Raw genomic sequence first — 22,333 nt, forward strand, 5'->3', positions numbered from 1 at the left:
TGCTCTCCCACGCCACAGGCATCTCTCAGTGTGGTGATAGCACTGCTCCTGAAGAGCACAAAACGATCAGGGCACCATCGCCAGGGTGCTGAGAGATGCCTGCAGTGCAGGAAAGCAGAGAGCAGGCTGCACATCCAGAGCTCGGGCCTGCCACTGTTGCTACTGGCCCCAAATGCCACTCTAGCCGCTACAGTGAGACTTGGCTGCTGTGCATGTGCAACAGCTGAAATCTCACATGAACGTCCTTCCGGCAGCGAGATTTGGGAAAAATCTCTGATTTCTTTGCTTCCACAGATACACAGAAGCAAAGAAACTGGGTATTTTTTCCAGAATCACATCAGTTGCACATGTATGGCACATGCATGCCCAGCGGTAATGGAGCTGCACGCTACTCCTGTTCTGGCCCCATGAGCTCAACCTGGAGTACTGGTGATAGGCAAAATCTGGACCCTTGGCTCAGACTGTTGCTGCTTAATGGCAGGTCAGTTGTAAATAAATCTCCTGTCATCCAGGATTTACTCCTAGAAGAGGAAGCTGACCTGGCATGTGTGACTGAGAGAATTCCTCTCTCTGAAATGTGCCCAGCCGGGTTTCAGGTGTGGCATCGGCTGCAACCCCAGGAAAGTGGGGAGGGAGAGGGGGGGGAGGAGTGGCTATTATAGCCATAAAGACCCTCAGCTTACACAGGCTCTCTGCTTCCGAGATATCTGGTAGTTGTTCTGATTGAGGCTGGAGTCGGCTTACTGTTAATAATAATTGCTTCTCAGATGATTAATTTTCAAACAATAACACTTTTTAAAATTTCTTCTACTTAAATTCTAGTAAATTACAGTTCTGTTACGCAGCAAAATACTTTCGGTTCTTTTAGGTTGAAAACCAGGTCATTTATCTTTCTAATTAATTCACTGACTACTAGAAAGCATTCTCTAAATCTTGGACCCGTTTTTTGCTGATTAAAAAGCAATAAATCACACAAAAGAAAACTCATTTATCGGAGAGTGAAGGCAAAATCGCCATGTTGGCTGAATTTCAATTGGACGAAAGCAGCTTCTGCTTCCGTCCAATTCTGGATGTGATGTAATAATTAATTAATTAATTAGCTTACACTCTAAAATGCACCTCAAAACTTCCTACCACTAAGTTCTTCCATTCTTCTCTGCACCCTTCTGAATTTTGGATTTATCCATCTGGTATTTTGGCTGCTCAAACTGTCCAAAATACATCTGTCTGTATGCCTTCATTTGCAGGCTGCTCTGCTATCTCCTCCTCCTCCTCCTCCTCACTAAAATTCTCTTCATCTCCTAAATCAGGTAAATTGACAGTTTCCATTTCACCTTCATCTTCTGAGTCTGAACATTCTTTAACAGTTCAAAAAGCACTGAATGTAATCTATTCTAATCTAATGTGACTTTTAAGAATAACTGTGGATTTCGTTTTAATGTTTTGCAATTTTAACAGGGTTTTAATGTTTTGTATATTTTAATGTGTTTTTATTTTTTCTCTTTCAGAAAATGTTTAATGTGCCAACATCTCAATTTTTTTTAAAAAAAAACTATATTCTGTGGAAATCACTGGATACAAGAAAGCGAGAAAGCATGACCAGTTTACCTTCATAGCCCCGGGAGCATAAATCATCTTTAGTTCCATGGACTTTCCATTTACTCCATGAGCCTGATCCTTGGTAGAGCATAATTCTTTTTTCATCTCTGTTGCCATAGTTGAAATGCAGGCTTGCATTTTGGATAGCAAAAAGTGTGTCATTTTTGCACTCCCATTTTTGAAGGCTACTTGTTGAGTCGCATGGGTACAGCTGAACTGGTGTCCAGTCATTTTTTGAAGCTACTCCCAAACATAATTTCTTGGAAACACTCATCACCTGGTATCTGGAAATCCACTTGAATTTTTGTGCCTCAGTTTCATAACTACAACCAGCTACTGTGACGTAGTTGGCAGCCTGAACATATACACAGACATTATGCTCTTCATTATATATGAGAAATGTGCTTGTATCTATAGATATAAAAACAAGTTAAAGGTGAGTAAAGCAAGCACTGGCCATAGAACTAGTTAAAAAAAACTCATCTTGCATATCAATGAATTAAACATATGTCTTTCAGATTAGAAGACTGAATATACAACTCCTAAATGGACAATTGCTAAAAGTGGGTTAAGGGTTAACACATATTGAATTTGAGCATGCTAAACTTTCATAGGATTGATATATTTAAATAGAAGGAAACAGTATAATCACTATTAACAGCTAAATTTCTGATCACAGTTTTGCAAATTGTAATCTTTTATGGAAATTATACCACTTATCTGTTTTTCTACAGACGGTAGTATATAAATGTGCTATTTCTATCTGGGAATTTGAAATACTATTGCATACTACTTGAACTCCAAACATATGAATAACTACTATAGGCTGCAAGAGGTTTTGGTTTGTTCTGGTGGTCTTTTGGAATTTTATTGCCACATAAAGTAAAGCCAGCTTTTATTGTTTATATTTGTCATGTAAGTAATTTCTAACTCAATTGCACTACATTTTACTTTATACTTTATACTTTCTTCCTGAGAGGCAATAGATAGGTTTTCTGCAGAATTATGACCTGGAAAATCTTCTGTTTCAATAAAAGGTTGGCCTAGACTTATCTCATCCATAAACCAATTTCCGCCTCTTGTTGTGTTTGACTTAAGTCATTAGGAAACAGAATACAGCTGATGAGAACGAACTCTTACTGTTTGACAGTTGGTCTTCCTCACTGACAATACCAGGAAACATATAATTATCACTAATACTGATAAAGCTTATTATTGAATTGTTCTAGCAATACTCAAAATAATTAAACAAGCCAATACTAAATATGAAGTGCTTGCAGAATGTCCTGTTTTACGGAAATATCTAATGACAAGATTTCATTTTCCCCAAAAGAATGTATAGTTTTATGTTACACTGTGTTATACTATTCTACTTTTATCCTATGCTATTTATATTATTTCTGTGCTTTCCACCTTCTATACATTTTAAATACTGAAACAATTCTATTTTATCTCAGATTTCATCTATTTTAATTTAACATTTTCTATTATTAGAATTGGTTAAAATATACCAACCAGTAGAAAAGAGATTTTTTTTAAAAAAAGGTATAATTTAAAACCTTAATTTCTAAAAGATTATTAGATACAACCTGTAATTATAGAAAATGCTTCCATACATTTGTGCTGAGGGAAAAATACAAAAAAATCCTGAAGACAGTTTTTTCATAGTCAGTTCTGTCTATGACAGAAAACAAATAAATTAAATGATTGAATATTTAAATAATTGAAACTAAATACATATATTTTAAAATAATTTAAATAATTGAATAAATTTTACCTGTTATTTGAAAAGCTGGCTGAATGAGAAATAAAAAAACTAAGAACAAAAAAGTAGACATTGCAAATAATAAATCATTCCAGAACTACCCTGAAATTAGGAACCAACTGAGGTAACTTCGTTTCAGGAACTCTTTTATATAAGAGCAAAGAAGACAGCAATATTTACTTCTGCCTTCACTATTATGAAATGTGTATTGTAATAACAGAGTTATAAATAATATTTGGCTTCTAAGTAGAAGACATATTTCCATAGAAATTTACAATTAACCATTACAGACTCATCATTCATATATCTATACCAGGGATGAGTTCCTCCCAGTTCGGATTGGTTTGTCTAAACTGGTAGTGACCAGCTGGTGTTGTCACAATAATGTCACGGTTCTGGTTTGGTCAGTGCCAGTCCGTGGGCACTACCATCTCTTTTTTGATTTTTTTTTCTTCTAAGCATGCGCAGAAGCCAAGTTCTTGGCACTGTGCATGTGGTTGCCATATGGTTTTCAGGGTTTTTTAAAAATGAAATTTAGAATTTGGGGCATTGTGTATGCAAGTATGTGCTCCAATGCAGCACGGGAAGAAGTAAACGAGTAGTGAGGTAAGTTAGAATGCAATCCTGAGCTATACATGCTTACTTTAAATGCCTATTAAACTATGACACCAAGAAACAGTTTACGTGAAATGTAATACTATTTATACAGTCAGTGACTAGCAAAATTTACTTACTTACTTACTTACTTACTTATTTATTTACAGTATTTGATTTGTATGCCGCCCCTCTCCAGAGACTCGGGGCGGCTAACAGCGACAATAAAACAGTGTACAATAGTAATTTGGTATTGATGATTAAAAATCTATTAATATAAAAACCAAACATACATACATACATACCATGCATAGAATTGTAAAGGGCTAGGGGGAAAGAGGATCTCAATTCCCCCATGCCTGGCCGCAGAGGTGGGCCATACATACATACCATGCATAGAATTGTATAGGCCTAGGGGGAAAGAGGATCTCAATTCCCCCATGCCTGGCCGCAGAGGTGGGTTTTAAGTTGTTTACGAAAGGCAAGGAGGGTGGGGGCAGTTCTAATCTCTGGGGGGAGTTGGTTCCAGAGGGCAGGGGCCACCACAGAGAAGGCTCTTCCCCTGGGTCCCGCCAGGCGACATTGCTTAGTTGACGGGACCCGGAGAAGATCCACTCTGTGGGACCTAACTGGTCGCTGGGATTCGTGCAGCAGAAGGCGGTCCTACTACAATATTGCAATTTGTGTGGGTCCGAAGGGCTCAGAAATTTTGACTTCGGCTCTGCTTCAGCCTCCTGGTGTGAAGTTTTGGATGAAGACTGGAGGGAAGCATTGCTGGTGGCGAAGAGCTGGAGGGCGTCATTCCAGTGGTACTGCATCATGGTCTAGAACTGGCTGATCACCTCAGTCCACTGAGCCTCCAGGTGCCATTACCTGGTCTTGCACTTTCTCAGATCTTCCCTCTGCTTGGAAAGCCTATGCTTATAATTCCCAGTGAGGTGCTTCTGCTGGGCCTCTTTCTTGTTAGTTCCAATTTGAACTGAAACCTCTGTTTGGCTAACTCTTGCTCATGGTGCCTGCTTACCTCCAACAACTGCTCTCTGTTGAGGCCCTAAGGAGCCTAGGCGTGCAGATAAGGAGTAGCTGGGAGGGGAAGGGCAAATAGAGGTCAGCAAGGCAAGCCTTGATGTGAGCAACATCAAGTTAGATTAGATTAGATTAGATTTATTCGATTTGTATGCCGCCCTTCTCCGGAGACTTGGAGCGGCTCACAACACAAAAGATGGTACAAATCCAACAATAAAAAGCAATTTAAAACCCTGAGTATAAAAAACAATCATACATCTCAGACAAACCTTGCGTGAAATGGGAAACGGCCCGGGGGAGTCAATTTCCCCCTGCCTGATGGCAGAGGTGGGTTTTGAGGAGTTTGTGAAAGGCAAGGAGGGTGGGGGCAATCCTAATCTCCGGGGGGAGTTGATTCCAGAGGATCAGGGCCACCAGAGAGAAGGCTCTTCCCCTGGGTCCCACCAGACGACATTGTTTCAGCAACAGGACCTGGAGAAGGCCAACTCAGTGGGACCTAACCGGTCGTTGGGATTCGTACAGCAGAAAGCGGTCTCGGAGATATTCTGGTAAATTGGACACAGCTACCCAGTCACATGATCACTTAGCAATGCTCCCCCCCCCCCGCCACAGGCGATTAGGCAGATCATATTAGTGGTCATCAGGCTTTAAAATTATGAATATAAAGTTGAAAAGTTGGGAACTCCTGACTGTATAACTTATTAACAGAAATATAGAATAACAAAATGGAAGGGACCTTGAAGGTCTTCTAATCCAATCCCCTGCTCAGGTAGAAAACCCTATACCATTTGGTTGTCCAATGTCTTCTTGAAAATTTCTAGTGTTGGAACATCCACAACTTCTGGAGACAAAATGTTCCATTTACTAATTGTTCTAACTGACAGGAATTTTTTCCTTAGATCTAGATTGCTTCTCTCTTTGATTAGTTTCTATGTATTGCTTCTTGTCTTGCCCTCAGGGTGCTTTGGAGAATAGGTTGGCTATCATGTCATCCTTAGTCCTTCTTTTTATTAAATTATACATACTCAATTCCAGCAACCATTCTTGATATATTTTAACCTCTAGTCCTCCAATCATCTGTGTTGCTCTTTCCTTCACATTTTCTGGAATCTCAACATTCTTTTTATATTGTTACGACCAAAACTGGATGTAGTATTCTAAATGTAAACTTATCAAGACATTATAGAGTGGTATTAACACTTCACATGATCTTGATTCTATGCCCTTGTTAATGCAACCTAGGACTGTGTTGACTTTTTTGGCAGCTGCAGCATACTGTTGGACCATATTTAAGTGATAGTGTATTAGGATTCCAAGATCCATCTCACAATTAGTGAGCCAGATACCACCTATCCCAGTGATGGCGAACCTATGGCACGGGTGCCACAGGTGGTATGCTGAGCCAAATCTGCTGGCACACAAGCCGTTGTCCTAGCTCAGCTCCAACATGCATGTGTGTGCTGGCCAGCTGATTTTTGGCTGACACAGAGGCTCTGGGAGGGTGCTTTTGGCTTCCAGAGAGCCTCCAGAGGGAATGGGATAAGGGGTACTGTGCTGCCTACTTTTCCCCATGTACATGCAGTTCCATTGAGGACTTTACATAGAAGCAGTTGGTCAAACAGTTACTAATCCATCTGATAGTTATCTAACCAACACTTTATCAAGTGATACCTTGTCTTACAAACTTAATTGGTTCCGGGATGAGGTTCTTAAGGTAAAAAGTTTGTAAGACGAAATAATGTTTTCCATAGGAATCAATGGAAAAGTGATTAATGCGTGCAAGCCCAAAATTCAACCTTTTTGCCAGCCAAAGCGCCCGTTTTTGCGCTGCTGGGATTCCCCTGGGGTTCCCCTCAATAGGAAACCCCACCTCTGGACTTGTGTTTTTGTGATGTTGCAGGGGAATCCCAGCAGAGGAATCCCATCATCGCAAAAATGAGTGCTTCGCTGGCAACGGAAGTCCGGAAGTGGGGCATCCCAGCGGCGGCGGTGGGTTTGTAAGCTGAAAATAGTTTGAAAGAAGAGGCAAAAAATTCTTAAACCCCGGGTTTGTATCTCGAAAAGTTTGTATGATGAAGTGTTTGTAAGACGAGGTATCACTGTAGTACCGTAGATTATGTTCTACTTTATGAAATGCCTTACTGAAGTCCAAATAAAGTATATCCACTGAATTTCTCTGACCACTTATTCTGTCACTTTGTCAAAGAATACAATAAGGTTAGTCTGGCATGATCTGTTTTTGACACATTGTATTGACTTTTGGTTATGGATTTGTTTGCCTCTCGGTGTTTACAGATTTGTTGCTTGGTTATCTTTTCAACAATGTTCCCAGGTATTGATGTCAGGTTGATAGGTCTGTAGTTTCCTGGATCCATTATTGATTATTAACAATTAATAACAAAATAATTAACAAAAAGAACATTAATAACTAAAAAAGGAAGGTTAAAGTTTCAAAACCTTCTATTAACAGTTATTGTAAACCACTTGTGTACAATTTATCATGCCTTTTATTCTTCCCAAATTGTCCAAGAATTAACAATAATTCTTTCAGTACCAAATATCCATGTTTGTTTCTTAATTCCATCTCAAATGTTGTATGGTTAAATAAATTCAATCTCCAAAAAGGCCAAAAATTGTTTTCCAATTAAGTGTGATAAATACATTACCCAATGTTCTTCAGTGTTCCTAGAAAAAAAAAACAGTTTATCACTTCTCCATTCAGTCAAGTTTTTCTGTTATACGAATGTAAAATTGAACTTTAGAGATGCATATGTAATTAACTCTTCTCAGTCATTACCGTCTGTATTTTTTCCAATGGATCTTCTGTTAAATCACATTACTTTTGCGAATCTAATTTGTCCAGAGTTACATACATCTAAATATTTTCTACAGCCAATATCATTCCATAAAACTTTTAAAAAGTAAAATTTTCTCTAAAAGAGAAGCAAAACTATGAGTCAGATGAACCCAGTGCCAAAGTTCTTATGAAAATATTTCAACAAGTAATTCAGAAACATTACCATCTGAAATTTAGTATTTCTTGAGAGGAGATGTAAATATTTAGACAAATAATTACAATATTAAAAAGAGATCTCTTGAGAGATCTCTTAAAACAAAATAACATTCCCATTTATTGGGATAAATGAATGGGTTATATTTACTTTTAGAAATCAGCATTCTAGACTAAATTCCGTCGCTAAAGCACAAGATTTTATGAAAAAATATGGATCAGATATTCATCATTTTTCAAAAGACAAAGATCAGTTATCACAAGAAATAAGCCTGAAAAAAGGCAAGGCAAGAAGAGATTTGATCCTGATCAAGGACAGACTGTGGAAATGTTAGCCATAACTGGAGTGCCTGGAACTTCCTCTTTGTTACAGATTGATTGCAATATTTTGTCATGAAATTTTAACAGGACAAATTATCAAACAATGTGTCATTATTTTTAAAAAGTAAATTATAATATAATATATTTGCAAGAAACTTATATCAAAGAGACTGGCAAAAAGTATTTAACAATTAAGACCTCAAGTGTGGAATTTATTTCTTCTAACAAACAAGAACATTTTGCTGTAATTTTGTATATAAAAGCTCAATTATATCCATATTTACTGTTTGCTGTTGATCAAGACAGATATATAATTGTGCAAACTGAATGACAGGGAATCAAATAGTTTACACCAGGAAAAAGCTATGTTGTTGATGAACATTTGTCTGAACATTTGTTCTCCTAGTTTTTCAGTACATTGGTGTGTAATTGTAAATTTCAATGGGGTGGTACCCCTTACAATTCTTATACCAGCTGATAAAGGAATGGAAGAAACACAAGGGAAACTCCCCCAAACTTTATAGAGCTGATCGATGTATGTAGATGTAAAAATGGACTGACAAAATTTTTTACTTTATTTTCAAAAAGAGACAAATATTTTTTTCATTATTGATACTGTTTGGATTTTTAAAAAATGGATCGCAAAACAGTTAAAGCTGATTTTATTTTTATTTATTTTATTTTAATTGGATTTGTATGCCACCCCACTCCGAGGACTTTTTCAAAAGCGTTTTCCTTATCATAATTTCTTTACATCTTAAATTTGGTTCTCAGTCTTTCAAATGGAGATTAAATTCCATTATAGAGTAAACAAGAAAGTAAACAATACTTCAGGATTACTTTAAAAATTAATATTGCACACTGCTTTACAGCGTTTCTGTTCTCTTTAAGCAATTTGTTCTCTTTAAGCAATTTACAGAGTCAGCAATTTACAGAGTTAGCATATTGACCCCCAACAATCTGGGTCCTAATTTTTACCAACCTCAGAAGGTTTGAAAGGTGGAGTCAACCTTGAGTTTGGTGATATTTGAACTGCTAAACTGCAGGCAGCTAATAGTCAGCAGAAGTAGCCTGCATTACTGAATTCTAACCACTATGCCACCACGGCTCATTAGTTACCGTATTTTTCGCTCTATAAGACGCACCTGCTGATAAGACGCACCTAGATTTTAGAGGAGGAAAATAGAAAAAAAATATTTTGAGCCAAAAAGGGGAGAGGAAGAGAGGAAGGAGTGAAAGAAGGGAGTGAGGGAGGAAAGAAGGGAGGAAGGAAAAGGAAAGCAAGAAATGGAGGGAGGAAAGGAAGGAAGGAAAGAAAGAAAGAAAGAAAGAAAGAAAGGGGGAAGGAACAGGAACAGAGGAAGGAAGCAAGGAAACTTATGAAAGGGGAGAGTAAGAGAGGAAGGACTGAAGGGAGGGATGGAGGGAAGAAGGTAGGAAGGAGAAAGAAAAGAAGAAATAGAGGAAGGGAAGGTAAAAGAGAGAAAGAAAAAGAGCAAGAAAGAAAGCAAGAAAGAGAGAAAGAAAATGAAAGAGAAATAAAAATAGAGAGGGGGAATGAAAGAAATGGAAGGAGGGAAGGAAGGAGAGAAAGAAAGAGAAAGAAAGAAAGCAAGAGAAAGAAAAAAGAATGAAAGAGCAAGAGAGCAAGAGAGAAAAGGAAAGAAAGAAAGAAAGGCAACTTCAAAGAAAGGCTCACTGAGCATCTCTCACTCTCTCTCTCTTTCTATCCCTCTTTCTTTCTTTCTCTTCCTTTCTCTCTCTCCTCTTCCTTTATCTCCTCTCTCCCTCCCTCTCTTTCTCTCCCCCCTCTCTCCCCCTTTCCCTCTCTCTTTCTCTCTCTCCCTCTCTTGCTAGCTCTCCCCCCTCTCCCACTCTCTTTCTCCCTCTCCCTCTCTTTCTCTCTCTCCCCCTCTCTCTTTCTCTCTCTCCCCCCCCTTTCTCTCACTCTCTCTTTCTCACTATCTTGCTGTCTGTTGCTCTCACTCACTCTCGTTCTCCGTTCTTCTTAGCGGTGACGCGCGCACGCCCTGCCCGCCTCACCTTTGCCGAGAGCTCTCAGCAAGGGGGTTGTAGGAGAGGCGGGGCCGGCGGCAAAGGTGATATTGAATGTCGGGGGAGAACGGGCGTTTGCACGCGTTCCCTATCTCCCTGCTAGCCCACTCGGAATATTCAAAATAAGAAAAACCTTCGCCGGCAAAGGCTTTTCTTATTTTGAATATTCCGAGTGGGCTAGCAGGGAGATAGGGAGCGCGCCAACCGCATCTGCCCGGAACGTCGGGCTCGGAGGGGCGACTTCTCCAGCGCTGGGCGGGGGCGCTTCTGCTCGGCCTGCTCCTGCCACTCTGCGGGCGAGGAAGAGGTCGGCGGCGGCTGCTCTCCGGGGCGAAGGCGCTTTTGGGGCGAGCCCGCGGGCTCCCGGCCAGGCCTTTAGGCGAGTGGGGGGGCTGTCGAGGCTGATCCTGCAGGCGGGAGGGCCCAGCGGCCTGCGCTGCCAAATCCCCGGACGGGCAGCTGGGCGGACGGGGGGCTGCTTCGGCTCCTCATCCCTCCTGCAGCGGTGCGCGTTACCTGCCCCTCCCCCGCCCGCCTCCGAGGGGAGGCCCCTAGTCTCTTCTTCCCCCGCGGGAGCCTCTCTGGCTGCTTTGCGGCGCGGGACCCCCTGCCTCCCCCGATGTTGCGGGCTCTTTTCTCTTCCGAAATGCCTGCAGCCAGCGAAGCGCCTCTCCGCTCGCCAAGTGCCGCTTTGCAGCTTGCCTTCCGCCTTCCTTCCCGCTGATGCAGAGCGGCTTCCGAAGTGACGCGAAGACGGGTGAAGGTGGCTGGGCCGCTGACAGGGACAGGCGGCGAGCGCTCGGAGGGGGCACAGCCCGGAGCGAGACTTGGCCTCCGCTGCGGCTGCTTTTTGGGCTTGCGCCCCCCCCCCTCCCTGCCTGCATCTTCGCTCCATAAGACGCTGCTGATTTTTCATCCTACTTTGGGAGGGAAAAAACTGCGTCTTATGGAGCGAAAAATACGGTATACTAATATCTATATATCTCTATCTCAAACTCTCAATCTGTGTGTCTGTCTGTCTAAAAATAACTATTAGTTATGCAAAAACAACCATGTTAAAATATGGAGATAAACTTGGTTTTAAATAGATTACAAAAATTAGAATTGTCATTGATGGGAAGAAATTCAGTAATTAAAATGAATGTGCTACATAGAGTGGTATTTTTATTCCAGACCAAAGCAATATAGATTAAAGATTCTTCTTTCAAAAAATGACAAAAATATATATCCAAAATCATTTGGCTGCATAGAAACCAAGAATTAAATACAAGCTCTTACAGGATTCTACAGGTAGAGGAAGTCCAGGTTTGCCAAATTCTAGATAATATTATGATATTTGTTGTTAAAAGATTGGTTAAACGATTGATGATATTGGTTAAAAGATTGGATAGCTCTAAAAAAATTCAAGATTGCTAGATCCTGAAAGTTGTGATTTGAAATTTGGATGACATGTCTATTTGGGATACAACGAAGTAAAAATTAACCCTGGATTTAAGAATAATATTATTAGGCAAATGATTGGGCATATACAGTGGAAATATCAAAGAAGACTTTGGATATCAACTCATGAATATATAGAACAGAGATGCTATTACATATCAGGACTTGTTGACATTTGAAAAAGGGGGACTTAAGATAAAGATAAGAGAACAATTAGTTAGTGAAGGTTTTGTTTGTGATTGGTTTAATCATGATGGTATTGAAAGATTTACATTTGACATTAAAAAGTTTAGTTTTTACAGGAGTAAAAACTAAATTGGATATAAATTTATGTTCTGGAGATGACCACTTGATTGCTAAAGTATACAAAATGTTATTCAAGATGAACCCGGAATACAAATATATAAAAGGCTGCATGGTAAAATATGCAAAAAATGGTATTTTTTATAAGTCCTTTTTAAAAAGTGCAGCCAGGAAGCCCTTCTGGGGGGGCAAAACTGGATTAGAGGAACTGATCTGTCCTGACGGCTCAAAAGTTTCCACACTTCTCTGCTGGTCCAAGTGCCCTGCCCATCAGTTAAGAGTACCAGTGGTGCTCTGGGCAGGCAGGCAGATGTGCATGCATGCACCACAGCAGAGCAACGGGTCTTGGCTCCAGCAGGTTGGTCTGCCAGAAGCAGTGAGTCTCCCTGCCACAGCCTGAATGCAAAACCCGGGGCCAAAGAATGGATGAACAGGCAGGAGATATTTGTCCAGAGGCCCACAGGTATGAGGAAGGAACTGGCATTCACCTCGAGGTTGGACTACTGTAATGCTCTCTACATGGGGCTACCTTTGAAAACTGTTCGGAAACTTCAGATCGTGCAGAATGCAGCTGCGAGAGCAATCATGGGCTTCCCCAGGTATGCCCATGTTACAGCAACACTCCGCAGTCTGCATTGGTTGCCGATCAGTTTCCAGTCACAATTCAAAGTGTTGGTTATGACCTATAAAGCCCTTCATGGCATCGGACCAGAATATCTCTGGGACCGCCTTCTGCCGCACGAATCCCAGCGACCGGTTAGGTCCCACAGAGTTGGCCTTCTCCGGGTCCCGTTGACTAAACAATGTCGTTTGGCGGGACCTAGGGGAAAAGCCTTCTCTGTGGCAGCCCCTCTGGAACCAGCTTCCCCCGGAAATTAGAACTGCCCCCACCCTCTTTGCCTTTCGTAAACTCCTTAAAACCCACCTCTGCCGTCAGGCATGGGGGAATTCAGACATCTCCCCTGGGCCTATACAGTTTATACATGGTATGTTTGTGTATATGTTTGCTTTTAATAATGGGGTTTTTAGTGTTTTTTAAATTATTAGATTTGTTACATTGTTTTTATTGTTGCTGTGAGCTGCCCCGAGTCTACGGAGAGAGGCAGCATACAAATCTAATAAATAAATAAATAAATAAATAAATAAATAAATAAATAAATAAATAAATAAATAAATAAATAAATAAATAAATAAATAAATAAATAAATAAATAAATAAATAAATAAATAAATAAATAAATAAATAAATAAATAAATAAATAAATAAACAAACAAACAAACAAACAAACAAACAAATATTTTTAAATATTTATTTATTAATAAATAAATATTATTTGTAGACTCACAAATAATAATAATAATAATAATAATAATAATAATAATAATAATAATAATAATAATAATAATATCCCCCCCCCCCAAGCTGAGGCAGAGGGAGAATAATTGGCATGTGGGCAGAAGGATGGTAAGAACCAGGCCCAAAAGGTGGATGAGCCTTGTTGTGACCACCTCGAGGCAGCCCTTTGGCTGAGCACTTTACCTTCAAGGCAGGGGTGGGTTCTGATTTTCTTCACTGCCGGTTCACGCCTTGATGTACCATGTGCAAATGTGCATGCATAGTGCTAAAAACCCAGCTTCTGTGCATGACGGCAGAAAAAGACCTCATGGTCCATCTAGTCTGCCCTTATACTATTTCCTGTATTTTAACTTAGAATGGATATATGTTTTTCCCAGGCATATTTAAATTCAGTTACTATGGATTTACCAACCACGTCTGCTGGAAGTTTGTTCCAAGCATCTACTACTCTTAGTGATGACAATTACACAACGAGGTGACATTATCAGTTCTAGTAAGAAGTGGGATTTCATTTTCGTTTATATTCTAGTAGCAGGCCCTGTCAATTTTTGGGGGGTGGGGGAGGGTTCCTTACTTAGACTGTTTACTGTTGGCTTGATTGACAGTTTCTAGATTGAGGTATTGTTTAATTAATTGTTGATCCGATGTTAATTTCTGCTCATTTGGATGCTGGTTGTTGTTGGGAAAGTGTTGGTGTTTCTTTTGCATAGTATATAGCAGTGATGGCAAATCTTTTTTCTCTCAGGTGCCCACACCCATAATTCAATGCCAGGTGAGGGTGAAAACAGCTTCCCCTGCCCTCCGGAGACCCTCTGGAGGCTAGAAACAGACTACTTCCCAACTTCTGGTAGACCCAGTAGGCTTGTATTTTGGTTGCCCCAGGTTCCAAAGCATTCCCTGGAGCTCGGGAAGGATAAAAACACCCTCCCCTACCCCCTTGGAAACCAAAAACACCCTCCCAGAGCCTCTGTATGAGCCAAAAATCAATTGGCCAGCACACATATGCACTTTGGAGCTGAGCTAGAGCAGCAGCTCGTGTGCCAGCAGATATGGCTCCGTGTGCCACCTGTGGCATCCATGCCATAGCTTTGCCATCACTGGTATATAGATTTTGTTTATGTCAATGTGTCATTTGGTGGCTAATTTGTCAGAATGCCAGGCTTATAGAAATACACTTTAGCAGTGTAGTCATATTACCGGTATGTAGGAGGTAATAGCAAATTTGAAAAATTTATTTAATGCTACAAACTTCCTTGTTAAAAATATAGTATTACAGACTAGTACCAAATGCCCAAAAAAGAATGTATAGTTCCTGAGGTTACCTGAAAACTGTTGTGTAGATTGAAAAAATAAAGTGTCCCAGGTAAAATAAGCTCCAGACAGTCAGGATAATGCAAAATGTATTGAAAAGTGAATGAGCCCCGCTTAAACTAAACCCCACTTAGTGAGCAAATGTATCATATGATCAATACTTCCATTAATATTAGTAAATTAGAAATCAACTTAAAGTAGTGATAAAGATTGACATAGCCTAAGAAAAGTCATTTATCTTTCAGAGAGTACTGTGAAGTATTCTTGAGACAAAATGGACTTTACTTCAGTTGAATATGAGGGTTCAAATATTCTAATGACAACAAAGACACATATCTCAACCCCAGCAATTTTAAGATATGTGGATTTTTAAGTCCCAGCATTCCCCAGCTAGGCACTGAAAAACCCCTCAAACCTGACTGATATGAAGAACCAGTTCCTCGAAATAAATTAGAATTGCTTTTACATAAATGACCAAGAACTTCTTCAGAAATTATGAAACTATGACTCATAACTATTTGAAGGATAAGCGTTTTCTAAGCAGAACAATATCGCACTATGATGAAAGTTCCTACATGAACAATAATTTAAAAATTAAATATATTTTCCCCTTTCAATAGAATTAAACTGTATGCAATTTTCCATTAGGACTAGCTTGATAAAGAGAGACTTCTTCATTCTCAGAATTCAGAAATGAATAGGAAGGGAAGTTATTATGAAGTTTGGGAGTGTGAAACTATCATCATGAATTGTATGGTAGATAGGGAATTATATATATTATAATTATAATTATATATATTACTGGTAAGAGAGGAGGAAGAGCAAAACATTATTCATAAGTTTTCATTCATATATTTGACATTGTGTAAAGAGGTTTCGCAAGTATTGGCCTTCAAACAATAAGACTGATTCATTTAGCAACTGTGGCCAAAAAAGAGAGAGGCAAATTTCACTTTTGTCTTGCTTAGCAACTGTAATTTTTGGTTCTGTTGTGGTTGTAAATTGAGGACTACTTGTGTATCCTGTACAATAATAGAACTTTAATGAGCAGTCCAGCTGCATAAGTTCAGCTTCCGAATTCTTTATACATTCAAGGAGAAGAGGTTGAAGGAGGTTCAGTGCAAGTTCTGAAGTCTTTCCTTCCCACCCGTGTTTCCAGTTGGTGCAAAATGCAGCAACGTGCATGGTTTTGTGTATATCTTAGTTTGCACATATATCACCTCTCCCGTGGAAGCTGCATTGGCTGTCAATTTGCCTCCGGGTGCAATTCAAGGTGCTGTTCCCTCTTTAAATCCCTTCCTGGCTTGGAATCAGGCTACCTGAGGGACCGTCTCTTCCAGTCACATCTACCTTACCCATTACAACAGGGAGTCCAGCAAAGCTATGGGTCCCATCCTCTAGGGTAGGGGTTGGCAATTAATTTTGCCATGGGGCTGCATGAGGAATTGCGATGGTTTTAGAAGGCCGGACTAATATAATTAACTCAATTCTACCCAATACTGTAAAGGCCCAGATCCTGGCCTGACCTAAACACCCAGACCCACTCTACAGACCCCTAAGTGTTTGCTTTATGGCAACACGGTGCACCACAGTCACTGCACTGGAGTGTTTGCATGGTTTCTGTGCTCGGCTGCTCTCGGTAGGAGGTCGGGGTCCGCTCCAGTGTGAGGATGAAAGAGCTCACCGCATCTGCCAGGACTCCTCCAGTTCCTGCTTTCCTCATGATTCATCAGGAAAACAGGAACTGGAGGAGTCCCGGCAGACACGGTGAGCTCTTTCATCCTCGCACCGGAGCAGACCCCAACCTCCACGGACCAGTCATAGATAGCGGGAGAGCTAGTCACAGACAATGGGTGGGCCGGATGTGGCCCACGGCTTGCCCCTTGCCCAGGTCTGCTCTAGGGAGATATATCTGGTGTCAGGGTTCCAAGTAACACCCCCACCAAATAAGTCTCTAAGGCTAAGCATTCCTCAAAGTTCCATTTTGTTAGAAATGTCATACTGGCACATCTCGGAAAACCTGAATGTAAATGCTTCCAGGTTTTCCCCACCCAAAAGAAAGTCCAAGTCCCCAGCTGCCCACATGTCCATTGATGGTCCAATCAATGCACTGGCCCAAATGGAGATGCTTCCCAGTCACATCCCTCCAAATGCAGGGCAGAGTGGCTTTGACTTTCAGAGAAAGAAATGTCATTTTGACAATGTACTAGTATCTCTCCAGCACCATATAATCCCCCCTCCATGTTTCCCACAGCACTAAATATGGCTGGCTTGAAGATCCAATGCTCAAGATGGCTTACAGCCTGACACCTGGTGGGACCCAGAAGAAGGGCCTTTTCCATGGTGACTCCCTCTCTTTGGAACATCATTTCCCCCGTTCTACTGGATGGCACTTAAGATCTGGTTCTGCTAATAGGCCTGAGGAACACAAAGCGGGATGGAGCCCAGTAAATGGCTGGTATGATGTGTTGGGTTTCAATTTTTTATTACTACCAGTTCTGTGGGCATGACCTGGTGGGTATGGCTTGGTAGGTGTGACAGGGAAAGTATCATGCCAAAGCCAGTTTAATTGGAATTTTGGCTTGCCACATCATATACTATTTTATTATGCATTTTCTGTCGTGGGAAAATGGGAGGGGGGATAGTATGAGATTGTTAGTATGTAGCCATAACTAATTCCTTTCTAAAAAGCCAAGGTCATCCTTTGCACTTCTGCACCTGCATGGAAGGAGAGGGGTGGAATCTGCTAGCATATCACTTGGAGATGTGATGAACTTGTGGGGGGACAAGGGTTTGAACCATCAACTGGATGGTGAAACCCTGGAGACTTCAGATTTGAGTTTCACCCAAATGTACCAACATGGCTCTAATAATAAACTGGGACTTTGAGGAATACTTTGATTCTGATTTAATTGTGGGTGCTATTTGGAACCCTAACACTAACCCGAATCTCTCTTTAAAATCCTACCATGTCTACCCTGACTTCTCAGGGTACTGTTTGAGGTCCTAAGACCCAGCACCGACCTGGCAATGGGTGGTGTAAAGATGCAGGGAAGATGGAGGAAGAGAAGCCGGCAGATGACGGATCATTTGTTCAAGTTGAGACCATCTACTTGCCTTCCAAAGAAGTGGTGAAAGCAGTAAAGCCACAGAGAGAGAATGCCAGTCAGGGATTCAGTGCAAATAACTGACCCCTAAGCCCCTCTCTCAGCTGGAGCAAGCCTCTTCATATGCAATTGAGGCACTGGCCTCCCATAAGAAGCTGCTGTGGCAGTCACACTTGAGTGCAGAACCAACCACAAGTGGAAGCAGCCAAAGCCAACTAGACAGTCCAAAGATGTAAGGTCCCTGCTGCCATCACAAAACCAGCCACTGACGGGGCTTCCCAATAAATTTGGATGACTAAACTTGAATTGGACAGACCCTTGCTCGAGTACCAGAACTCCCAAATGAAGCTTGGTACAGCTAATGTTCTCCTATCCAGGGTGAACCACTTTGGCTCAGGGGAGTGGAGACTCCGGTTTCGGAGTGGAGACCCCTGAGTGGGCCTCATGGAACTACGGATGGCACAGCAAGGCAAGATCTGGACACCGCCAGTCTGGCAGCTACTCACAGCTGGGTTGCAGCCCCCTGGCCCACTACTAAGACCTGAACCAATGCCACAAATCCAAGCCCCAGCTGGGTGGGCTTTCTTCCCAGCATGGGATGGGTGCAATGCCAATGGGCACTGGAGATCCTGCAGCCACAAGGCCAATCTAAAACCACCAGAATGCAGCCAGGGCTTGTCCAATTGCCCATGCAACAAGGGCCCCCAGCTGCAAGCGATCATCCACCAGCTGCACAAGCTCAAGCTGCCGACCTATCAGCACCTGCACAGCCTCCCCAGTTTCAGGTTACATTTGATGGGGACCCCAGGAAACTGGCCTACTTCCTAAACCAAGACTGGGTGTACTTGGACCAATTCATCCATCTCTGCCCCTCAGACCAGGAATTGATCATGGCAATAATGGAAGGGATGAATGAGGGGGGTGAATGAGGCTGAATTGGTGGCAGAACTGTGCGACAAAGTGCCCCCCAAACTCAATGATGCAGATGAGTTCATCCACCTGATGAAGGTCTGATTTAACAATATGGTCTGGTAAGTGGAAGCTGAAGAACAGATCCAAGGACTGAAACAAGCAGGTGCCTGGTCAAGGAACAAGTGTTGTAGTTCAGACGGGCGACAGGAAAAGTGTGGGACTGGTTTGAACCCCTTTTGGTGCATATGTTTAAAGCAACCCTAGACCTGGAGTTCAGGAAAGCCTGCAGCATTCAGGAGGGAGGGTGCCAAACAGAATCAAAGATTGGTACATACTGCCATTGCCCTGTACCACGAAATCCAGGCCCCCATGAAAGCCCAGGCCAAATGACTCACCAGGAAACCTCTGGGCTGCTGGTTCCAAATGAAGCCAGCAGCATCACCTCCCCTGCCAGTAACAGGAGCAAGTAAAGTGCTATTGGTGTGGCAAACATGGGCATTGTGCTTCTGAATGCCTGGCACCAACCTCAGTCCCACAGTCGAGGACCCAGGAACCTGTCAGAGACAAGAAAGGGTCCCTGAGAGTTCCTGAGAAAAGTCGCCTCACCCAACAAGCAGAAAGCAACCCTCCCTGTCCAAATAAATGGCCAGGGAAGAAACTTATTGCAATTTGTTGCAAAAATCAAAATCAGAAGCACACAGAGATAACTGATTCAGTTGGATTCATTAACTTCTTTGTAAACATAGTAATGGATGAATTTACAATACTATTAGCAGAGCTCTTCTTCAATGTAGTTACAGTTAGGAGAGAACAGTCAGTTTCATTTCAGAAGAGTTCAGAGAAAGAGACTATAGAGCAGACAAGAGAGCAGAGTGGGCTGAGCTATACCCAGCCTTAAGTTTAACTTCCAGTTTTGATTATCTGATTAGATTCTCTGTTATCTCCCACTAGCTGACTTAGTTGCTATGCCTATTCATTAGCTGCCCTTGTGACCATTGGCTTTCCCAGTTCATGAATATCTTAAAACTACTCTCTTCATCACTGAAGAGATTCTTCAGATACTTGCATTTGAAGACTCACATTGAGTCAAATACCTCAATATCCCTTTTACTGTGATACATCCTTTGCAATGAAAGAAAGATCACCCAGAAATGCTAATAGTTGTCAATCCCCATACATACAATGGTACCTCTACCTAAGAACGCCTCTACTTATGAACTTTTCTAGATAAGAACCGGGTGTTCAAGATTTTGTTTGCCTCTTCTCAAGAACCATTTTCTACTTATAAGCCCCAGCCTCCGAAACTGTAACTGGAAAAGGCAGGGAGAAACCTCTCTAGGAATCTCCTGGGAGAAAACAGAGTTGGAAAAGGTGGGGAGAAGCCTCTCTAGGAATCTCCTGGGGGAAAACAGGGGAGGAAAAGGTTTGGAGAAGCCTCTGTGGAGCCACTCTAGGACTCTCCTGGGAGGAAACAGGGCCAGAAAAGGTGGGGAGAAGCCTCCGTGGGGCCTCTCTGGGAATCTCCTAGAAGGAAACATGGCCAGAAAAGGCAGGGAGAAGCGTCCATGGGGCCTCTCTAGGAATCTTCTGGGAGGAAACAGGGCCTCCACCTTCCCTGTGGTTTCCCCAGTCGCGCACATTATTTGCTTTTACATTGTAATTACAGTACAATTACTGTGTATTCTGGAACATTTGCATAAAATTCTCTTCCAGCTATTGGAAGCAGTCAGTTGAAGTCAGTTTGCTATCTATAATATGAATGTGTGGGTTGCAAATTTTTAAACAACCAGTTCTCTGTCCTAATGACTCGATGGGGGTGGGGGTGGGGGTGACTGGGTGGTTATGTGACAGGATGGGCATTAGTCAGTGGGCATGACATGGGACTCGTGTGGTGCTAAGGCAGGATTTCCCTGAAACCATAGTTCCCTCTAAGCTGAGCAGTGAGCAATCGCTCACTTAAAAATCATCATCAACTCAGAGTTTTCCAAACCTGCCCAGCAGCCGAGAGGGAAAGAGTGAGAGGAAAGGAGAGAGAGAGGAAGAGAGGAAGAGAGAGAAACAGATAGAAAAAAGAGAGGAAGGAAAAGAGAAAGAAAAAGAATGGGAGTAAGGAAGAGAGAAAGAAAATCAAAATCTAGTTTGAAACTAGCTCAACTATTTAAGTGGCATTTTGATATTGATAGAGTTGCCCTATTATGAGCTCACTGTTATAGACACACAGTACAGTATTTTATTTTGAAATTCTCTGAGGCAAAACAGGGTGGGTTTTTAATTTGTTTGTTTGTTTGTTTATTTATTTATTTATTATTTCTGTGCCGCCCAGTCCCGAAGGGACTGCCGCTCAGACACTATACTTTTCCGCCCCCCCCAAAAAAAAATTAGAGGGAACACTGGTGGGACCTCGTCGAAATGTTGCCAAAAATCTCTGAAATTTACATGGGAAGAAACCCGAACATGCCAAGACCTTCATACCTGTACCCGTGAAAATTTAGGAAAACATACATACATACATACATACATACATACATATAATGTTTACTGATTATTCAGTAATATTCAGTTAATTATTATTCAGTAATATTATATTATTATAATAATTATATTATTAAAATATAATTATTCAGTAATATTCCCTTAATATAACTAAATAAGCCATTATACACTTGAAGTATCATGAAATGCAATCTGATCAGAAACAAGAAATTTGACAAGTCTGGTGTACAATGCTTGATAGTAGCATTATAAAAATACTTTTCTATGAAATGTTTAAAGGCTCAGAATTTTTAAATCTGGCAATATTATGTCAAAAAGTGATCACTTCCTCGATTCCAGGGCATCCTTAGCAACCTGCCGGTATACGTGATGTCAAAGCTCCGCCTCCGGAATCTCTTTGTGGGAGGGATTCCCGGGCTCCTTCAAAGAGAGGTCTTTTCATGTTAAAAAAAAAAATTATTTTTACGAAAAAGAACACTGCAGCAGCACTGCAAGCAAAGGGAGGTCTTTTCGTGTAAAAATAAAAGTTTTATTTTCACATGAAAGGACCTCCCTTTGCTTGCGGCGCTGCTGCTGCATCCTTTTTTGTAAAAATATTTTTTTTTACATGAAAAGACCTTCCTTTGAAGGAGCTGGGGAATCCCTCCCATGAAGAGATTCCGGGGGCGGAGTTTTGACACCACAAACCGTTCGGGTTCAGTTTCGGCCGAATTTTGTGCGAAGTTCGACCAAACTTGCCGAACCTGAACACTGTTGGGTTCGTCCATCACTACTCATTAGCAGAGAAACCCAAGTTTGAATGCATAAATGAAGAAAAGAGATTGTATATCAGTTCTTTTCTGTCTGTTAAATAAAGTCTGTTGTGTTTTCTCCTCATCAGTAGGGGGTGATATAATACTAGGGAAAAAATCAGGTCTTACACTTGTCGCTCTTTTTATGAATTAAAAATATGTCCTGAATATTATCTTTTCGAGAATTTTACTATTGCCAAAACTTGGTTTAAAAAAACACAATCCAGTAAAATTAAATTTAAAATAGATA

At 41.3% G+C, this 22,333-nt stretch overlaps 1 protein-coding gene across 1 annotated transcript in view; it reads right to left on the reverse strand.

The window, feature by feature from the left end:
* Positions 1-3,437, reverse strand: part of LOC139152988 (macrophage mannose receptor 1-like) — a 66,466-nt gene extending 63,029 nt beyond the window's left edge. Inside the window, exons 1-2 of the mRNA XM_070726472.1 lie at positions 3,377-3,437; positions 1,609-2,010 (exon numbers count right to left, since the gene is read on the reverse strand). Coding sequence (XP_070582573.1) covers positions 1,609-2,010; positions 3,377-3,437 — 463 coding nt within the window. The remainder of the gene's footprint in view (positions 1-1,608; positions 2,011-3,376) is intronic.
* Between the last annotated feature and the right edge of the window lie 18,896 nt (positions 3,438-22,333).

Source organism: Erythrolamprus reginae, chromosome Z, assembly GCF_031021105.1.
Source record: "Erythrolamprus reginae isolate rEryReg1 chromosome Z, rEryReg1.hap1, whole genome shotgun sequence".
NCBI classification, from domain to species: Eukaryota; Metazoa; Chordata; class Lepidosauria; order Squamata; family Dipsadidae; genus Erythrolamprus; species Erythrolamprus reginae.